The sequence below is a fragment of the Pterocles gutturalis genome, unplaced genomic scaffold (assembly GCF_000699245.1).
Source record: "Pterocles gutturalis isolate BGI_N339 unplaced genomic scaffold, ASM69924v1 scaffold10587, whole genome shotgun sequence".
NCBI classification, from domain to species: Eukaryota; Metazoa; Chordata; class Aves; order Pterocliformes; family Pteroclidae; genus Pterocles; species Pterocles gutturalis.
The window spans coordinates 33,350-52,434 of record NW_010112785.1 but is presented as its reverse complement, the minus strand read 5'-3'; the positions used below and the strand labels follow the sequence as shown (position 1 = coordinate 52,434).

The 19,085-nt window shown below is 38.4% G+C and overlaps 1 protein-coding gene across 1 annotated transcript in view; it reads right to left on the bottom strand.

The window, feature by feature from the left end:
* Nucleotides 1–6,007: 6,007 nt before the first annotated feature.
* LOC104462302 (cytokine receptor-like factor 2) overlaps nt 6,008–19,085 on the bottom strand; it is a 16,073-nt gene continuing 2,995 nt past the window's right edge. Inside the window, exons 2-8 of the mRNA XM_010074196.1 lie at nt 15,098–15,209; nt 13,407–13,579; nt 11,583–11,722; nt 10,681–10,843; nt 8,618–8,732; nt 7,471–7,555; nt 6,008–6,277 (exon numbers count right to left, since the gene is read on the bottom strand). Of these exons, the coding sequence (XP_010072498.1) occupies nt 6,008–6,277; nt 7,471–7,555; nt 8,618–8,732; nt 10,681–10,843; nt 11,583–11,722; nt 13,407–13,579; nt 15,098–15,209 (1,058 nt within the window). The remainder of the gene's footprint in view (nt 6,278–7,470; nt 7,556–8,617; nt 8,733–10,680; nt 10,844–11,582; nt 11,723–13,406; nt 13,580–15,097; nt 15,210–19,085) is intronic.

Genomic DNA, 19,085 nt, shown 5'->3' with positions numbered 1-19,085 from the left:
GAAATATATTTTAATATATTTTAATATATGAAAATCCACCCTTCAAACATTTCAGGTGAAAAGCATTATTTACTGTTATTGTTGACCAAATATAGCTTTGAATTTCAGGCCTCCTTGTGCATGCAAAATTGAGATTGTCCCTCCATTTTACCAGGAGTAGGCAGTGAACCTGCCCCTGACCGTCTCCCTGCTTAACCTTATAGATCATCTGTTAGAGGACTCACAGGACATGTAGAAGTCAGGCTTTAGCTGCTCTTCTTTTTAGAAAAAAGAACCTCCTATGCTCATCAAAAACCATGGGGCATTTCTGTATACTGTTCTCACCCTTCTTTTGAAGCTTGTCTCTTTCACAAAACTCTCCCAGACTGTCTGGGTCAGAGGGGTAAGAGGATACATGGCTCTGCAGCCCAGAGATGCAGATACCCACCAAAAGGAGGGCTGATCCTTTTTCCATGGACCTCATCATACCAAAGGGTCAATGGTCAGAGCAGACATGTTTTTGCTGAGATACAGCAGCATATCCCTCTGCATTGTACTGTTGGTGACTTTAAGCTCTTCCCCTGTTAAGAGGTATACTAAGGACATTTTCTAAGGGAGTCATATACCTTGGATGGATATCTGAGCTCCTGGAAGTGCATTAGGGATATCTCAGCCTTTATGGGGATTGTGCTGAAATATCTCCTCTTATTTACATAATTGCCTAGCAGTGCAGAGAGCTAAATTTAGGGTACTGCTCACTCTGTCTCTTAACCTTACAAGACCTATTTTTTACAATTTATCAAGTCATCTTGTTTTTTTACTAAAAAGTTGAGACTGATTATATTCTTCCCTTTGATAACCTTCCAAGAACACAGTGATAGAGGTTACTTTTCAATAGAAGTCTTTTGCAGAGCAATATAGAGAAGGAAAACATTTATCAAGAAATTGTGATCCTCTGACATATTGACAGAAGGAACACATTGAATGAGAAAGCAAAATAGAGTCATGAGAGAATATTTTTCCTCTCCTGTTCTCTATAATTATATAATTCAGAAAGGTATTCCAAGATATTCCTTTGGTCCCTCTTCTGATGACATTTTTAGCCTGCCTATATACATAAGGGGAGACTTTTAATATGATGCATGTTATTTCTTTCTCACACTTACTCTCTAAGCCTAGGAAACCAGAAGCTCTAGCCATAGAGCAGGTAGGCATGAATCCTGTCACTAGTCCCAGGGATTTCAGTTTGAGAAAGAGGTGGTGTGATTTCACAATGAAATGGACAGAGACTCCTTCTTCTGCAGCCCATGGTAGATCATCCCCCGCTGAGCTGCAGGGCATGGAGGGAAGCTGGGCTCAGCCTCCGCCTGCTTCCCTGGCCCTGCTGCACCCAGGTAAAGGAACTTCAAACAGCTGCAGCTTCTCGTCTTGCATGTTTGGGGCTCGTCTCCAAGCCTGACATGTGGCAAACGTGGATGCACGCAGGGACCAGTTATTGCTCAGGATGAATGTACACCAGCTATTTCCCATCCACAAAACCTTGTGCTGGTAGTTGCCAGCAAGAAGCTGAGCAGGAGCAAACCCTGCAGGTGACACTAATGCAGCTAGCAAATCATAAGGGTTATGAGAAATCTTCAAGAGAGGATGAGTTATTATAACATTTCTTTTCTTATTACATAATACCACTCTTTGGCCACTAGATTAGTCAATGATAGATGTCTACTTATATTGGGTGACAAAAGGTCAGTTGGGTAGTGTTTGCTTTTTCCACAGAAAATACTGTTTGATCTTGGTATTTTGACAAGTTTAGACCTGTGTGGCTTTTCCAAAAAAAGAATGATTGTGTTTAGGCCGGTCTTCCAAGCATTCAGTGAGTGTGACCCTCCAGTTTCATCTTTGCAACTCGCGTCTTCAGGAAAAGAGGAGAGCAAAACTATGATTTAATGGCTGAGTTTAGTGGCTGTAAAAATGTAAGCCACCAAAAAAAAAGCAGGGATGGTTTTGAAAGCTTTTATGAGTACACTGTAAGAGAATTCCAGGTTCATTGGAAAAGAAGCAACCATTTTCAGCTCAAAAATATGCATTTGATAATTGTGCAAAACATATTTCCAAATACATTGAAAACCACTAATATAATAAATTAAAAATCAAACAATAAAAAAAAAGGAAACCAGAAGTTGCAAGACTAGCTTCAATAAGTCCTGTTACTTGTTTAAAAAAACCCATGTGATTTCCTTCTATTCTTCGTCTCACTGAAAATCAGACATCAAAACCAGAGCAAACAGTATAGAGGTCCAATCTATCAATGTAAATTGTCTCAGCATTGGTATAGCTAACACATAAATTGCATGAGGAATAAATGTATAGTCTGTTTCTTCTGCTGTTGAGAAAATACAGTTGAATTAGTCTGGGCTACCACACAATACAGTTTCTCCCTTTCTGTGGGATGTAATTAGGAACACGATATAGCATCTGAGGGACTCGTGCCTTTGAAGAATGTGAACAAATTTTGAATAAGAAGGAAGATGTGAAAGTTGCCACTTCTTCTCACTGTGGAGAGCTGAACAGGCCTTTTCCTGCCTAGCCATTTAATTTTTTTCATTTGTAGCTAGGCTCCCATGAATCACTACAAGCCTGCTTTGAGAGATGGGCTGCATGGCTGTGTGGCCATCTGGGAAATGGGCAGGAAGGAGAGGAGAATGGACAGAAGAAAAAGTGATGACAAAATGATGGAAAATGGCACGTGGGCGATCAGGGAAGCCTCATGTTACTCTCTTTACAACTTGTCGCTGTTTGTGACAGTAGCTGAAAGCAGCAAGCTAGCCTGCTATTGTGTTCAGTAAACCACGTGGAGCAAAGGCTCTTGAATTTTGCCACAGAGCTGCCCAGCACTCTCCTGCAAAGTGATCCGGAGGCCAACAGGCACAGACACATGAGTAAGTTTCATTTTTATAATGTAAGGAAAGTTCCTCTTATTTGAACAGCAGGGTAACATGCAGCATTTTATCACAGTCTTAGATTAAGAGTTTTGTTGGAGGCAGCTGTCTCACCTGAATGGCTTGGGAGCAAAAGGATGCACTTGCAAGTCTATAACCGGTATAAGCTAAAGGTATTGTTTCAGTCAGTACAACATAAAGGAGAAACCAATTGTGATATGGAGTTACTGGTTGTACAGCATAAGTGAAAGGAAACTGTGTTCTTGAACTTATTTAGCTTGCTAATATTCCTCTCTGAAGTGCCAGATCCACACAAACTGTCTTAGATTTGGTGTACAAAGCATACAATCTTGTTTTCACAAAGACATTTTGTTCCACCCTTCAGACATGTTTTATCTGAGTCCAGCTTCTCATACCCTGATCGATCTTCTTATTGATCTTTCACTGAGCAGTGGTTCAGCCCAAAGGCACGGTGTGCCAGGGTGTGCTGGCTCCCAGCTCTTCATGCCAGCAGCTGGGGCAGAGGGTGCCACGGACACAAGGCATCCTTCCTGGGAAGCTGTGCCTGCTGTGGCTGAGGGCTACCGGGGTTTACATCTCATCAGAGATGGGCTACGGCAGGCACAAGGAGAGCAGGGCTCAGGGACGTGTTTAGGTTCCTCCAGCCCCCCCAATACCTACAAGCCATGAGTGTTGCTAATCTGATACATGTCTTGTTGTACTGTGTTTGATAGAATCATAATTTGGGGAGGACCTTTTCTGTTGCTTAAATTGTGCTCTTCATCATTCTGTAGACATTTTTCTAGAGACCCTGAGCAATGGAAGTTTTTTTGGGGGGGTAAAAATTATTTGCATTGAATTTCAATAATTACTTCTGTTTTATTTTCTTCATAAGTGGATCTTTTTAAAATAAATATTTTATACATGTTGGTGTTTTGTTTATTTCTAGTCTGTTATATACAATGTAAATATGGTTGTATATATACACAAAAAGAACATTTATGTCTAAAAAATATAATACAAGATCTTATAGTTTGTACTAAAAGCTTAAATGATTATAACATTACATTTCAGGAACACTGCTTAAGCAGCACACTTCAACATGTCTTTCTTCTTCTTTTTTTTCCAGTGTAAAATTTCAGGAAAATATACAAAAACATTTTGATTTTAGACAGAAAAGTATTTGCTCAACAAAGTGGTTTAATTAAAGTATCTAGATAACCATATGAAAGCATGGTTCAAACATCAAGTAATTAAGCAATACATTCTGGGCTTTACTTCCCACCTTATTGTTTGAATCATTACTGGAACAGGTTCTTCTCTGTTGTAAGCCACTGTAACTTCTTTGGTTCTCATGCAATAATGCCAATTTATATCAGCTGAGAAGAGCTGAGCTGAGCTAGATTTTGCTCATCAACTTATATACAGCTTGCACTAGTTTAAAATTCATTGTATTCTTGTGTTGATATTGAAACTTTGCATGGCTATCTTTATAAAAAATTTCCAGCAATGTGGGGTGTACAAAAGGCCCCCCAAAACTTGCACACATCAGTTTTAGATAGGAAAAGGCAGAAATGTTTTCAGGATTATGGGAAATCCTTTGTTAGCAGGTTAATCTTGTTAGTGAACAATTAAATCTGAGGTAATGTCAATAAAAACTTGAGGAATGTGCCTGAACCGTTCTTCCTGTTAAGTTTCCCAGTTATCGGCAAGATAATTTCTGGATTTTTCCTTGTACAGCAAACTGGGTCACCTAGAAACTGATTTTGAGACCTAATGATCCATATTACTGTTTACTATTCCCAAGCAGATCTGGATTTGAAGTTTTTAAAGCACTGAATTAAAAGTATTTTACTAATCACTGTAATTTTCTGATATGTGTAATTACCAAGTTACTCTATAAATTAGTTAATGCAAGTATGCAACTGGCAAAGCTTAGTCAACTCTTAGTCAACTGATAGAGTCATTTAATGACTGACTGATATCCAGGTAAATAACTGGAGCTAATTCAACATAATAATCACAGTATATCTATAAGACCTTACCCGTATCATAGATGTTTTTAGCACTTAAACTTTTACAAAGTTTGCTTTCAAATACCATGTAACCTAAGTGGTACAGGGAAACTCACAGAATAGTCAAGATTTCTTTCTGAGGTCTAATTACACAGTATGTTGCATTTCAAATTTTAAAATAAACATATTTTGGAAGATGGTATGTTTAGAACATTAGAACATAGCTTGAGAACAAGAGTCTGGCATATGTAAAATTAATAAGACTTAATTTGAGTATACAGCTGCTGATTTCACCAAAAATCAGTTTGAAATCAATGCAACTCAGTTAAATATAAACATTGTTCAAAATGAACCTCAGCTTTCTAGAAGAAGTTGCTTGGTCATACAAAAACTATAAAATACTGAGGACCTGACCTCAGAGGAAGCCCATGAAGCCCCACTGTTCTGGAGGAAGCTGCCTACACAGCACTACTTGCTGGATAAAACGTGCCTCAGTTGTGTATCCTTGCTCTTCTGTTCTCAGGCGTGGGGCCTGTGCCATGCAGCATGAAGTTTCACAGTGGGAGAAGCGGCTTACAAAGCAAGAACTTCCGGTGTAAGGAGGACGTGCAAAACACTATCCTACTCCTGTGAAAATGAGCACTATATGGTCTCGTCTTTGTGAGACAAAGACTACTAGCAAAAAAATTTTCTCTCTTCATTTGGCAAGAATAGCAGTGTAGTTTTCACTGCTCTACGTACTCCATAAGTGCAAGGACTCTTAGCTCTGCAGACGTGTTATGGAGGAGCTCTTCTTCTCTCCTCTCCATAGAATGAAAATGGGGCTCAGTTTAATCTTAGAAATAAACCCCAATTAGAACAACAAATCCTAACTCTATAAATTATCAGGAATTTATTTCAACACTGAGCCTGCCCAAGCAGTCAAGCTGGGAAAGAACAGATCTGAAACCATGTAAGATAGCCTAGTGTCTTTCTTGATGTGAGTCTACTCATCATAACCTTTTCTATTCAGCCACTCCCCTAAACTCATCAGAATCTTTTGTGTAATTTACCAAACCCTTCTGTATTATGCAGATTTTATAACATCACATACATGTCATCATTCATTAAAATTTGGAAGCCAGCAAAAGAAGCTATAGTGTTGGATGTTGGCATCAGACAGGCAATCTGAGCTGCTTTGGGGTCATTATTTTCAGCTGCTCCTGAAAAAGTGAAGATTTTTTCACGAGGCCCTTGTTTGTCACTGTTCTCATCTTCTTGCTGGCTTTCTGCCTCAATGATGGACTCTGGTTCTTCATATTCTAGGTTGGTTTGCACCACTGCGTGATCAGTTTTGTCTATCCATTCCTAGGAAAATTAAAATGTTGATTTTGGCAGGGATTGAGGTATCAATCAAAAGAAACCTGGCTGTACAGACACTGATTTTCCTTTAGTAATGGCATCTTTCCAGACTAAGCCACAGTAGAGAAGATGAAAATGAAGCAAGACAGACAACCAGGACATAAGATAGCAGGACAGAAAAAGGCAGAATGGCAGGAAAGCAGACAGGATTCCACAAATGCATACAAACTCGTATTTATTATCAAGACCACATTAAAGACATCTTTGTATTTAACCAGGGCCTTTAGAAAACCTTGAACATGTAAGATACCTGATGTTCCCTCATTGATACACTCATGTATTCTTTGACCCAAGCCCTGACCTAGTCTAAACTATGACCAAGTTTACATGGAGATTTAGGCATTTCTGTACTAAAGCTTCAGTATTAATTTACATGTTTATCTTTCTTCTTCAGTTTCAGTTTAAAGCTGTCTTATATATAAATGTTTTCAGTTTGTCACCAAAACATTATTACTGCTCTTTGATATTTTCATTGGGTTTGAAATCATAAATATTTGACCTATCTCCACCCAGAGGAAACTCAGTAGTAATTAAGATAAAGACAGACCAATTAATACAGAAAAATATATCACATATGTGATGTCAAGGACTCAAGAAACAGTAAGAAAACAAAAGCAAAATCTGTGGTCTATTCTTTTGTCAGCCGTTTGGTGTCTAAAGGTTTAGCAGCCATACACCTCTGTGGCTAAGAAAAGATGCTTCCTACTGTGGCTGATGCCTCCAAAGGCGCAAGTTTCACCACTGGCTCAGCACCAAGTCTCACAGGACTTCACAAACATAAAGGGCAAGATCAGGTTGAAGCAAGGTCCCTCAGCTATCGCCTGCAGGAATGGATGCAAACACCACCATCTCACTGGATATTGTGTCTCTGGACACCCCTAAAATTCTTATCCAGTAATTTCTCTGTCTCTTTCTACAGCAAGTGTTTTTACACAGTGCCAAAGCAGCACTCCACTGATTGTATGAGCTCTGGTATTGCTCTGTGGATCCTCTTTATGATGTTGAATGAGGGGAAGGGCTTTTCTCTTGGGTCAGAGAGTGTCTGTTGTAATGTCTGTGTGGAACAAGTATCAGTAGCTACTTTCAAATTATTCTCAACACTGTAGACTTCACAGTCTTGCTGGAAAGGGAATGTTTACCTGGAAGTTTCCATTATGATCATTGAAGAGATCAGCAAATATGTATTTTGGATCTGGTATAGCAGGCATGACTGACTTCTGAAGCCTGCAAAAAAGAAAGAAAAATACAAGTGGATATTTTGTTATAGTGCAGTCATTCATACAAAAATCTACTTCAGCACCATTCTGTAGCCACAAATATATTTTACATGACAGTACTCTAGACTTGATGTCTTCTAAATATGTTCTAAAGTCAAAAAGCAGTTATAACTGTATGATAACATAATCAGGCTAGGAGTGATTCTTCTGATGGATTTTCAACCACACCCATCCTAGTAAAATCTGGACTCCATACAAACTTCCAGCTAGTCAGCAAGTGCCATTCTGCTCCGTGCAGTAGTCAGAGCTTTTCATTCCCTGGCCACATTCCCCTAGACAGGGAAGATGGTACAGCAGTCAGCTGTATTGGCTGACTTAGAGAACACAAATGAAAACCTGAAACATAGAATTATAAGAGAAAAAAACTAAATTTATGATCTAAAGAGGTTGTCAGAGTCCCATATACTTTCAGCTAATTTTCTGAAATACTGTGGTTTTGGATTTTTTTTTTCCCCACTGAAAAAGCCCAAATCTGGGGCTTTTGCAGGTTTTGTTTGTTGTTTGATGGTTTGGGTTGCTTGTGGGTTTTTTCTTTTAATTGTAGATTCTAAATATTAATAGAGTCACTCAGCTGCAAATTCAAATATTGGTATAGTCTTATTAAAGTTCAACGCACTCAAACTTACTTAAGCATAGTGCAAAAAGACATTGAGTCTGATGAAAGTTGCACAAAAGAATGTCAGTTCAGAAGAAATGACCAAAATAATTGGCTTCTCAGGATTTAACCACATTTCTAAAAAAGAGAAGAAATTAAGTGGAAGAGACAGAATTTTTTCCTGAAACACTGTCTTTTTCCAGGATTGTTCTGATTTTAAAAATTAAAGGCCTTGGTGTTTGGAAGACCAGGATGAATTATCCTTCAAACAGTAATTAATCTACTGATTTCTACACTTTTATTATGACTTCATTTATTAGATAAGAATTTTGAGTGCTAAGAGACTTGATCTTGAATGACAACTCTCTTTTCGTGACATGGTTATTTAGTAGTAACCAATAAAATTATATTTACCTCTGCCATTTACACAGAAGAATCAAGAGGATAAGCGTCATTAGAAGTACTACCAGCAAACAACTTAAAATAATTACTGTGTGTGACTGAGATTTTATACCATCATCACATGAATCTAGGAATAATCACAAAAAAAGTATGTTAATTTTTTTTTGCTTTAACAGTAAATACTCTTAATCATGCTAGAACATTGACTTTTCTTAAAAAAGAAAAGATATAAAAGCTTTTAAGAACAAATAAGGCAAGTTCAGTTGTTCAACTGAAACTGAAAAGAAATTGAATCCTTCCACAGACTTTGCAACAAAAGAAAATTGTGTCTTTATTTATTTAAATTGACCTGGTACAGGACAAATGAATGGGCTTATAGGCAAAGAGCAGAAGCCTTATGGATGCATTGAGTATTTATTCTCCTGTTCATCACATTGCATTAACAGTGATACAGCAACTTTGTGCTAAGATCCATATTACATACACCTACTTACAATCACCAAAGCTGCAAGTGTCATTCTACACGTAGCCTAAATATCTTATTTCCCAAGATAAAATAAACAAACAAACAACATCTCCCCCATCCCAGCTAACAAAAAGCCAACGAACAAGAGCTGAAACCTAGAAAGTAACGTGACAGGATATCGTCTAACAGGTATACAGAACTAATGCATTTGTGCACTTTTTAACATTCTTTGTTTTTCCTGCAGCTTTTGTAATGCCACCTCAAAACTCTACCTCCTACTAGTGACCTTCTGTTCACCACATAAATACTCTAAAAACTAAATGATTATTCATACAGGAGCAACTACCCATCCTGTTCCATCCACCTGCTTTGTTCAGTTTGACAGAAAGCTGCAAGAAAAGTTGTGATCCCCAAGTAATGTGTCCAGAGTCTATGAAACTTCTTGAGCACAACTTTCTTCATGGCTTCCTCTCATGTTAGATTTGGAGTCAATAATAACTCATTAGAGTCCTGAAGTGAAGTGCTTGCCCCAGTGAAGGGGCTGTGGCAATGTCACTTCTGCTCCACGGGCACCCAGACTGACTGAATCATTAGCCTCTCCTCTGTGCTTTCCTTCCTTGCAGTTACCTGCTGGCAACCTCTGGCCAAATGATCCAGGTAGGGCTGTTATGTGCTCACCTCTCAGAGGTGCACAGGGAGACATTGTCCTGTGTTTTCTTAAGGGCATTTACCAGCCACACCTGAGGACATTGTGTCAGGCTCACCACCTGCATGGTGGAGGAAGCTTCTCTGGAGCTCAGCACTGTGGCTACTACTAGTGCACAGGCTACTCATACCTATGCTCCAGCATTTCATCCCAGCTTTGTGATAAAGATTTTCTTCAGATGAAGAAATAACCCATCACATTTTAGAGAACTCGGATCTGGGTACACTGTAGATCTGGGTGTCTCATAGTTTTGATAAAGCCTAGTGGGTGGCATTTTGTGCTTAGCTGATGTGATACAAATGTGTTGGGATGGTGTACAGACTTTTCTTTACTACAGCAAATATGGTTTTAGGTTTTGATAACCAGTAGAAATACTGTTTCCATCAAAGATCTAATTGAAGTCAATTGCACTCAGTTAAATGTGTATGCAGTAAATGTGGGAAAGCACTGCTGATACTGACTCTGCTTCCATTTCATCTCTTTCCCCCCATCCTCCCTGTTTTGATCAATCCAGCACACATGAGCATCAAACTACCTTCAAAAAATGGGGCATCAAGGATTTTCTTATGGTTCAGGTTTTATGTCCACATATCATATTTGGGGACACACCCCCCACGCACTCCCCATGCACCACATGGCTGTCATTGGTGAACCCTAGACACTATTGTAACACAGATAAGACACTCTTAACTCTGCTGGTTATGGCATAAATTGATAGTGTTAAGGAACACTAGCAGACAGGAGTTAAACACCAGCCATTAGACATACACATTAACTTTCTTTGATAACAGCTGATGGAGCACAACACTGCAGCATTAATTCGCTGCATGTTCCCAGCCTCTTTTGCAGTCACTCCTTCCCAACTTGTACTTAAACAACATACAAATGTAATACAATTGTTACCTAGTAATGTGCCATTCATCCAAAATGTTTCTGCTTCCCAGTCACTGCTGTAGTTAACAACATTGCAGTAGGGTACTAGCCTCTTCAGTCTGACCCGGAAAGAATAGCATTTCCTTGGATCAAAGCCTTGCTCTCCAACACTGCAACACTTAGAAGTTCTGGACTGGGAAGGAAGGTGTGTCGTCGTTAATTCTGGTTTTCAAGACAGTGCTTCAGAATGCTACACTCAGTCATGGTCACCGCTAGGACAAGGGATAGGCCAACCCAAAACCTCAGAACTGCATTTTAACTTCTACGAGTTTTGAGGAATTCTGTTTCTTGACTGAGTCTTCACTATTGTACCCATTCCTCATTGTCTGATATTGAGTTAAAGGTCATAACAATCATTACATAGTGGACTATGTTTCAGTTGCATATTCACAATACACAAAGACACTTTGATCCACTAAATATTTAGAAGTTATATTTGAGACTGGAAAGGTTTAAGTCAATTAAATAACATTTAGAAATATTTAACAGCTAACCTAAGAACAGATAAAAGTCCTGTGTCATCTCTTTTCTTCCATTCTATTTCATGGTTTTTTTTTCTCCCTTTTTCTTTCTTCTTTTAACTCTACTCTGTTTTCTGCTTTTATCTTCCAAAACTCTTCTATTCTGAATGTATGACCTTTCCCTTAGATTGTCCCCAGATCTCTGGGTATCAACCAGATATAGCTCAAAAAATAATTGATTTCTGGCATGGCAGGCATCCAGAATCCTAAAACTCTAACTCTTTTTTGCTGCCAGTTTTTTTTGAAAATGTAGGATGAGACAACAACCAGAAAACAACTCTGTTTTGCAGTCTATGGAGCTGCTGCTTCCAGCTTCTTTCAATGTTGATTAAAAATGCATGTCCAACTCACTTGCCAGTCTTTGTCAAACTTGCTTTTGTATTGAAGCTCAAGTCTCAAGCACTTCACAGCTCTTTCTGGTTTATTACAGCTTACAGTAACGGTATCCTCTTTCCAGAAGAAAGTCACATTTTCTGGTCGGTTCGGCTTTACTAAGAAGAAAATAAGTAAACTATACTATAGTCTCTTTAAAAAGCAGTGCTTTGCAGTTAAAAATATTGTTATTTCTTCCTTTTCTCAACTTTTCTCTGAGTAGTAAGTGAAGAAGGTGAATTTTCTTCTTGGAGGACCCACTTTTGCAGCTGACCTCCCATTAAACATCAGAATGGAGCTTGACACCATGAAACTGCTCACCATTTGAGGTGTCACATTCAAAGGTAGATACTATCTCGTGTCCAAAATCTATTGCAAGTACTTAAGGAAGGACTCCAGTGTCCTCATACTCCCTGCAATCAAGAGATAGAAAGAGGCTTCTTCATTGGAAAGGGACTGACAAATTCAGTGCCATAAAATCTACAAGACAGAGTTGCACAGCTGCTGGAGGCTATGTAGGATATGGTGGGGCATCAGCAAAAAAACACTGGGTACTACCTGTGCACAACTAAATGTATCCTGCACTGTTTTTGGATGTTCCGAAGAGCATGTAGTGGTTTGATCTATGTAGCTGGTTAGTCTTTAGTAGTGGGAAATAAAAGGGTGAGAAGAGTGTCACCTGCTTTCTCAGTCCTTCTAGTTGCCTTTTTGTATTATGAAAATTCTGCCTTCCTAATTTAAAGACTTATGTCTAATCCTTGATATTTGTGCTTTGTTACCTAATCCTTTTAAAATTAATTTTACTATCAGTGGTTGTTTAATAGCCAAAATTCAAGGATCAGACTGCAACTTTCTATAATTTACTAGATATTGGTAAAATTGTGAGATATAAAAGTATTCTCAAAGTTAGCTGCCTTGACAGGTTTTGGTTTAATCCCTTTTGCTAAAACATTATTAATATATGCTAATAATATATTTGGAATGTATATATTTTTTCAGATAATAGTGTTGTATATTTTCTCTGTGGTTTTATCAGAAAAAATCTCTTCACTTTAAATGCTGTAACTGTGCAATTCCAGAAGATTTTGATAAACTAATCTCACACTAGATGTGAAATATGCATTTGGGGGCAAGAGAGGTTTAATAAAAACAGGAAAATTGTCCCTCTGCTAGTAGGAGGATGTCTATCTTACGGTCAGACTCTACCAGAGCCACTCAACTAATTTCTACTCTCATGATGGTTTTATGATAACCTCTTTGATAAGACATAGTTTGCTGCCTCACACCCAATGGAAGATGGCAAACAAATGGAAGATTGAAAATATGAGAAAGATCATAGAATCATATAATCACAGAATGGTTAGGGCTGGAAAGGACTTTAGAGATCATCTGGTTCCAACGCCCCTGCTAAGGGCAGGGACTCCTCCCATTAGACACAGAGACAGCACTAAGACAAGAAACAATCAACTTTTATTCATTTTTCTGATATGAATACTGAGCAGGCCTCCACTAGACTAAGCACACCCATACATTTTAGTATGTTCGTTCTAATTATGAAACTGTGTTTTGGGACAAATATGACTGTCCCATGTAATCCCACTTAGCTGCAGCTGAACACAGGCTTATGTAAATACTGAAGACAGCAAGGGATGAAAATCAACGCAAAATAACTATAGTTTGGTTTTGGCATACACACTAATGACATTTTCTGCTCCAATGTAACTGATTTCTCAAACCAAGGACATCTAGAGAATTAGTGAAGACACTAGGACTACCAAAGTAGTTGTGATCTTACATACTTACTATAAAAATCAGATTTTAGTCTTTTAGAAAAAAGCTCTTCACTTCCATTGCTGTTCCTGATAGAGATGGCAAGGGTGGGTCCTTCTGTCTTAAAAAGACATCCAGAATTATAATCTTGATCTAATAAATAGGTGGGACATGGCTTCCAAATTTTGTGCTTGCCTTCATCAAATCTGTAAATGAAATAATATTGGTGAATGGAGCACTCTTACCAGTTAACACAAGTTAATTTTTTTGTTTGTTCCTTTCTTTCTTTCTTTCTTCCTTTCTTTGCTTCTTTCTTTCTTCCCTTCTTTCCTTCTTTCCTCTTTCTTTCTCTCTTTTTCAAATGCTCCTACCAAGAGAAGTCTGCATATAGAATTTCTTGAAGTGGCAAATTACATAGTGTTGTGAAGGAATTCATTACACAAACCTTACTGATTTTCCAGCCCTGGGTTTTGATGCAGTCTGAAATTATCAAGTTTCCTTCATGTTGTTGTTGTTCTCTTTATAAGAGAATGACTAACTCAATCAGATATTTTCATGAACCTATTTCCAAGACTGTAGTGCTAAAAGTTCTTCCACATACATGACCCAGAAAGAAAAGGGAAGATCAAGCTCTATTACGGTCTTTAACCAAAACATTACATTTCTGTTAGTCATTAACGACATCAGCTAATAAGGAAAATATACACATATATGTGGAAAAAACACTTTCAGTAGTGTAATTAGCATTTAGCATAATGACAGAAGAGGGACAAGTCTTTCATATAATGTCTGTTATGACTCACTCTTATAGCAGGCTTATTGATTTCATAGAATCATAGGATGTTTTGGAAGGGACCTTAAAGATCAACTAATTGCAATCCCTCTGCCATGGGCAGGGACACCCTCCACTAGACCAGGTTGCTCAAAGCCTCATCCAGCCTGGCCTTGAACACCTCCAGGGATGGGGCAGCCACAACTTCTCTGGGCAGCCTGTTCCAGTGCCTCACCACCCTCACAGGAAAAAAATTTCTTCCTAATATCTAATCTAAATCTACCTTCTTTCAGCTTAAAACTGTCACCCCTCATCCTGTTGTTACACTCCCTGATAAAGAGTCCCTCCCCATCTCTCCTATAGGCCCCCTTTAGCTACTGGAAGGCTGCTATTAGGTCTCCCCGGAGCCTTATTTTCTCCAGGCTGAACAACCCCAACTCTCTGAGCCTATCCTTGTATGGGAGGTGCTCCAGGCCTCTCATTGTTTTTTATGGCCCTCCTCTGGACCTGTTGCAGCAGGCCCATGTCTTTCCTGTGCTGAATACTGCAGGTGGGGTCTCACGAGAGCAGAGTAGAGGGGGAGAATTACCTCCCTTGACCTGCTGGTCACGCTTCTGATGCAGCCCAGGATACAGCTGGCTTTCTGGGCTACAAGTGCACATTGACAGGTAATGTTGAGATTTTCATCAATCAACACCCCCAAGTCCTTTTCCTCAGGGCTGCTCTCAATCCATTCTCCTCCCAGCCTGTATTTGTGTTTGGGATTACCTTGACCCATGCACACACTTCTGAAGCAGGTTGTGAACATATAAACAGATTTCATGCTGGATCATCAATAAATGTTAAAAGCATTTTCAGGTATAGTTCACAGAAGACTCAAATGGACTCAAATATTCCAGCTTCTCAAAGTAAAGCCTTTAAGAAGGGAAGAATAGTCATTGTCAATACTCACGTATAAGAAAATGACACATTCTCACTGGGAAATAGTTCTCTTGCTGCCCATGTGATCTGCATCTTCTCATTATTGAAATTGATTATTGTGGTGTTGATGGCATCTTTCCAGCCTGCCCAGGACATTGTCAGAGAATATGAGTATGAAAAGCATCCCTTGACATTGGTGGGCAATCAGTATTTCAAAGACACATATGCAATAGACTCAGATGATCATAAAAAAAGAAGACATAAGAGTATCTAAAATGCAAGGAAACAGAGTAAAATAACCTGTCAAGGATGAAATTAGAATTTCAAAATAGCAAAATGAAAGCATGTACAGCAACACCAGAGAGCACCCTATGGTTCCTGGGACAAAAACCACAGGCTGGTTCATGTGTGTGCAATATATAGGGCCTATAACTTGAGGCCAACTTTCCCCCATAATAGCTGTTAAGATTTTCCTGCTAATGAAAACTATTTGGAAACTAATGCCTCATGAACTCTGCATCTAAACTGCCAAACGTTTACTGTAAGAATCAAGGGAGTAGCACCAGAGGTCAAGACCCATAGGAACCGAGAGCAGATCAGCACAAGTAGGTGCCCTGCATATTTGATCTACATTGTTCTGGCTAATTCCAGGTTACAGACAAGCAAGATCATTTGAAGTCCTCTGACTGCACACAGATATTATTTCCTCTCCTGACCTTCTCACTGTTATAGCTCTTATTAGTGACAAGGTATTTTAATTCTATGTTCATCAGGATTACACAGACACTGAAGACAAATCTGACATTGAAAACCAGAGAAATTAAGAAGGAAGAAGGATTAGAAATCCATTCTATATCAAGGAGAAGAAAGAATTATTTATTTTGCATTCTGTCAGATGTGAAATAATATTTGCTTGAATGAACAAAGAGGAAGAAAATACAACTCGAATATCAGCAAGAAACAACTTGAGAGTAAAATTTGCAGACTGCTATCTCCAGACATGAAGTGTCTACCACTATAAACTTTTGCTGGAATATTCCTGCCTAGCAGGAGAATAGAGATTTTTAGTTTTGATTGCTGTCTACATTTTATGCCACCCTGGACTTTTGAAGGGGTTTAAAGTAGAAAAATTTTGAAACATTTCTTATGAGCTTTTTATCGCATATCGTGATCCTGAATATTCATGGGAATCAAGCCTGACTATCCTCATGGCTGCTGTCTTTTGCTCAGTAATCCACACTAAGAATGTGAGAAAGACATATGGGTTCAAGTTAATTGTTTTGCCTGTTTCAGTGGTTATATCTCTGCATCTAGGTGTTTCATGACTTCTTTAATTAGAGTTAGTCAAAACATTTTTGTATAGATGTAATTGTATTGTAACATGTTGTTTTGTCAAAATCATTCAAGAGAAAGTTATGACAGAAGTCTGAGACAGTGGGTAGCTCTGGTAAAATGATTCTGCTCTTATTCAAGATAAAGACTTGAAACAAACTCCTCCATCTCCTAACTAATGCCTGCAGGCTTGTTCTGTATTGTTTTCTCGGACTGAAAATCTCATGTGCTTTTCTGAAGAACAGAGAAGTCAGTAAATGCCGAAGCAAAAACAGAATTTCAAAACCTCAAAATCTATCAAAAGATGGAATTTATCCAGACAGTTCTACCTCTGTTACAAGAGACTATTATCCCTTGTTTCCTGACTCTTCAAGTCTCCTCAGCAGGTCTAAGAGATGATCTTGTCTTTAACTAAAGCCACTAAGAAATATGATGGTGAAGCACCTAACGGTGGATTCTTGATCTTCAACTGCACTAACACATATTAATTTTCATGGACTAAATTCTAGCATGGTTGTGCTGTGCAGTATCTGGTGTTGTGCTTAGTGTAACTGAAATCCATATGACTACTTGGACTTATATATTCTTTAAAGATAGTTAAACATATATTTAATGCATATTTGAATGCGTAATTACCCTGTTCACCATTTTTAAATAAAATTAACATTATAAAAAAGAATATAAAAGTTAGTGAATGGAAAATACTATACTGTCCTGAATTAATTTTTATGAATATAGAATGAATCCTTTCATTCTCTTTAGAAGCAGTAAAATATCTACTTTTCACTTTCTGATTATTACTCTGATTTCAAATATTTTTGCTTTGAGAAAGAACTGCTAGTGTCCATGCTTCAGCTATGAAAGGAAAAAAAGCAAGAGTACTTGTTTTCTTAATCATATATTTTCAAGGATAATTAATTTCAAAATGAATTTACGATGCTGTTTCTATGTGCACAATAGTTTGACACAATGACAGATGGAAAAAAATCTGTTTGTAGGGAATCTTTTTAAATCAATTTTTAAGTCAAACAAGAACAAAATTCTTCAATTTCATCCCACAAGGTGTCTTAATATCTCTGCAGAGAGCTGTGCACACACATCTTCCTGTGTTTGACAAAAATATTTCAAATAGACTATGTGCTAAGTAGGGAGGCATGCAGTCTCACCAATAGAACATAAAAAAGACTGAGTACCTGAAAGTCCTATGTTGAGCACATCTATGCTATGACAAGACCCTTACCAGCTGAAGAGTGCCAGCTCAAAACCCTCTCTTGGTCTCGGGCACCTGGGCAGCCCCATTGATTTTTCCGTTAATTGTCAAGTGGGCTCAAACCCAGCATTTATCCCATTGCTCTCCAGCTGTGAGGTTGCAGCAGTTGACCCAGGATGTGAAAGATCTGCTTACATTGATTTCTAGTGTTAAGCAAATGGTGTGGGTTGGGTTTATACATGAGGCTGGTCTCGGGTTGCTCAGTGCTGAAGAGTTGCTTGTATCTGAAGTCTGAAGGGAACTGTAAAGCAAAGAGGTAACTTTACTGGTGAGGAGTAGGTGTTTGTAGATGCCAAATGAACCATAAAGGTTTTGGGTGATCTTGTAGAATTTGCTGTGAAAAATGTCTTTAACCGCTTTAAGGTGTTCAGTCAACTTAGTCACAAGGGCTGTACAGGTACAGAAAAATGGAGAAAGAGGAAAAAGGGAGTTTATAACCTAAATAGCCAACACCATTAAAAGAAGAGAAGAAAGGAGAAGAAAAGCTTGTTTTAAACACCTCCAAGAGGAAAATACTATGCTGCTACGAGTTTTATCCCCCTGAGTTCTGAGTGGTAAAATAATATTGTACTGATTAGTCTTTCTGAAGGAATTTTCTCTTACTGGACAGGATAAGTAACCTTTTTTTTTTTTTTTTTTAGCTATGTTCATAGGGAAACTGGTGGAATTGACACAGGTAGCACTGGTTCATTAATTGTGAGAGAGACCACACAGAATTTGCTCATGCAAATTTTTTGTGTACACCTGAGAAAAACTATGGTGTCAATATTTAGACTGAATTTGCCTGTTATACAGGTGGTGTGTGCTTGGGAAACTCCTTAAACCTATGACAATATATCCCACAGCCCTGACACTGCCTGCAGAGAAATAAAAGTAAAGATTTTGTTAAAGTCGTAACCCATCCTTCCCTCTCCATACACGCCAATTCTTGAAATTCTTTTTCAGGATGACACATTTTCCCTCAACTCCAACACAAAAAGGACATCAGCATCAAAACCTTGAATCACATACAGTTCCTTTAATGCGGTGTTCGATCTCTTCACACTCGCAGTGGATTACTCAAGGCACAGTTGACTCTAGAGATGGATATTAATGAAATCACAGAGGGATCACATGGGATTTCCACACACTAAGGAGTGGACATTGGATAAAACCTGAGGGTCTGATCTGACTGGCCTGTTGGAAGGTAACAAAAGTCACCAGTTCATTCTGGACCTTGGATAGCACTCATTATTCTCTATTTTTCAGTTATATTTTGATAGATCTATACTACTTATTAGAGGCTGCAATTCAGATATGCACACTAAATCTTGGGATTGGCAATACTTTTTTTTTTTTGGATGATAGAGAAGAATATCATTTTGGCTCCAGCCCTGCAGTGATTTATCAATCAACTTAAGTTTGCACACTCTGAATA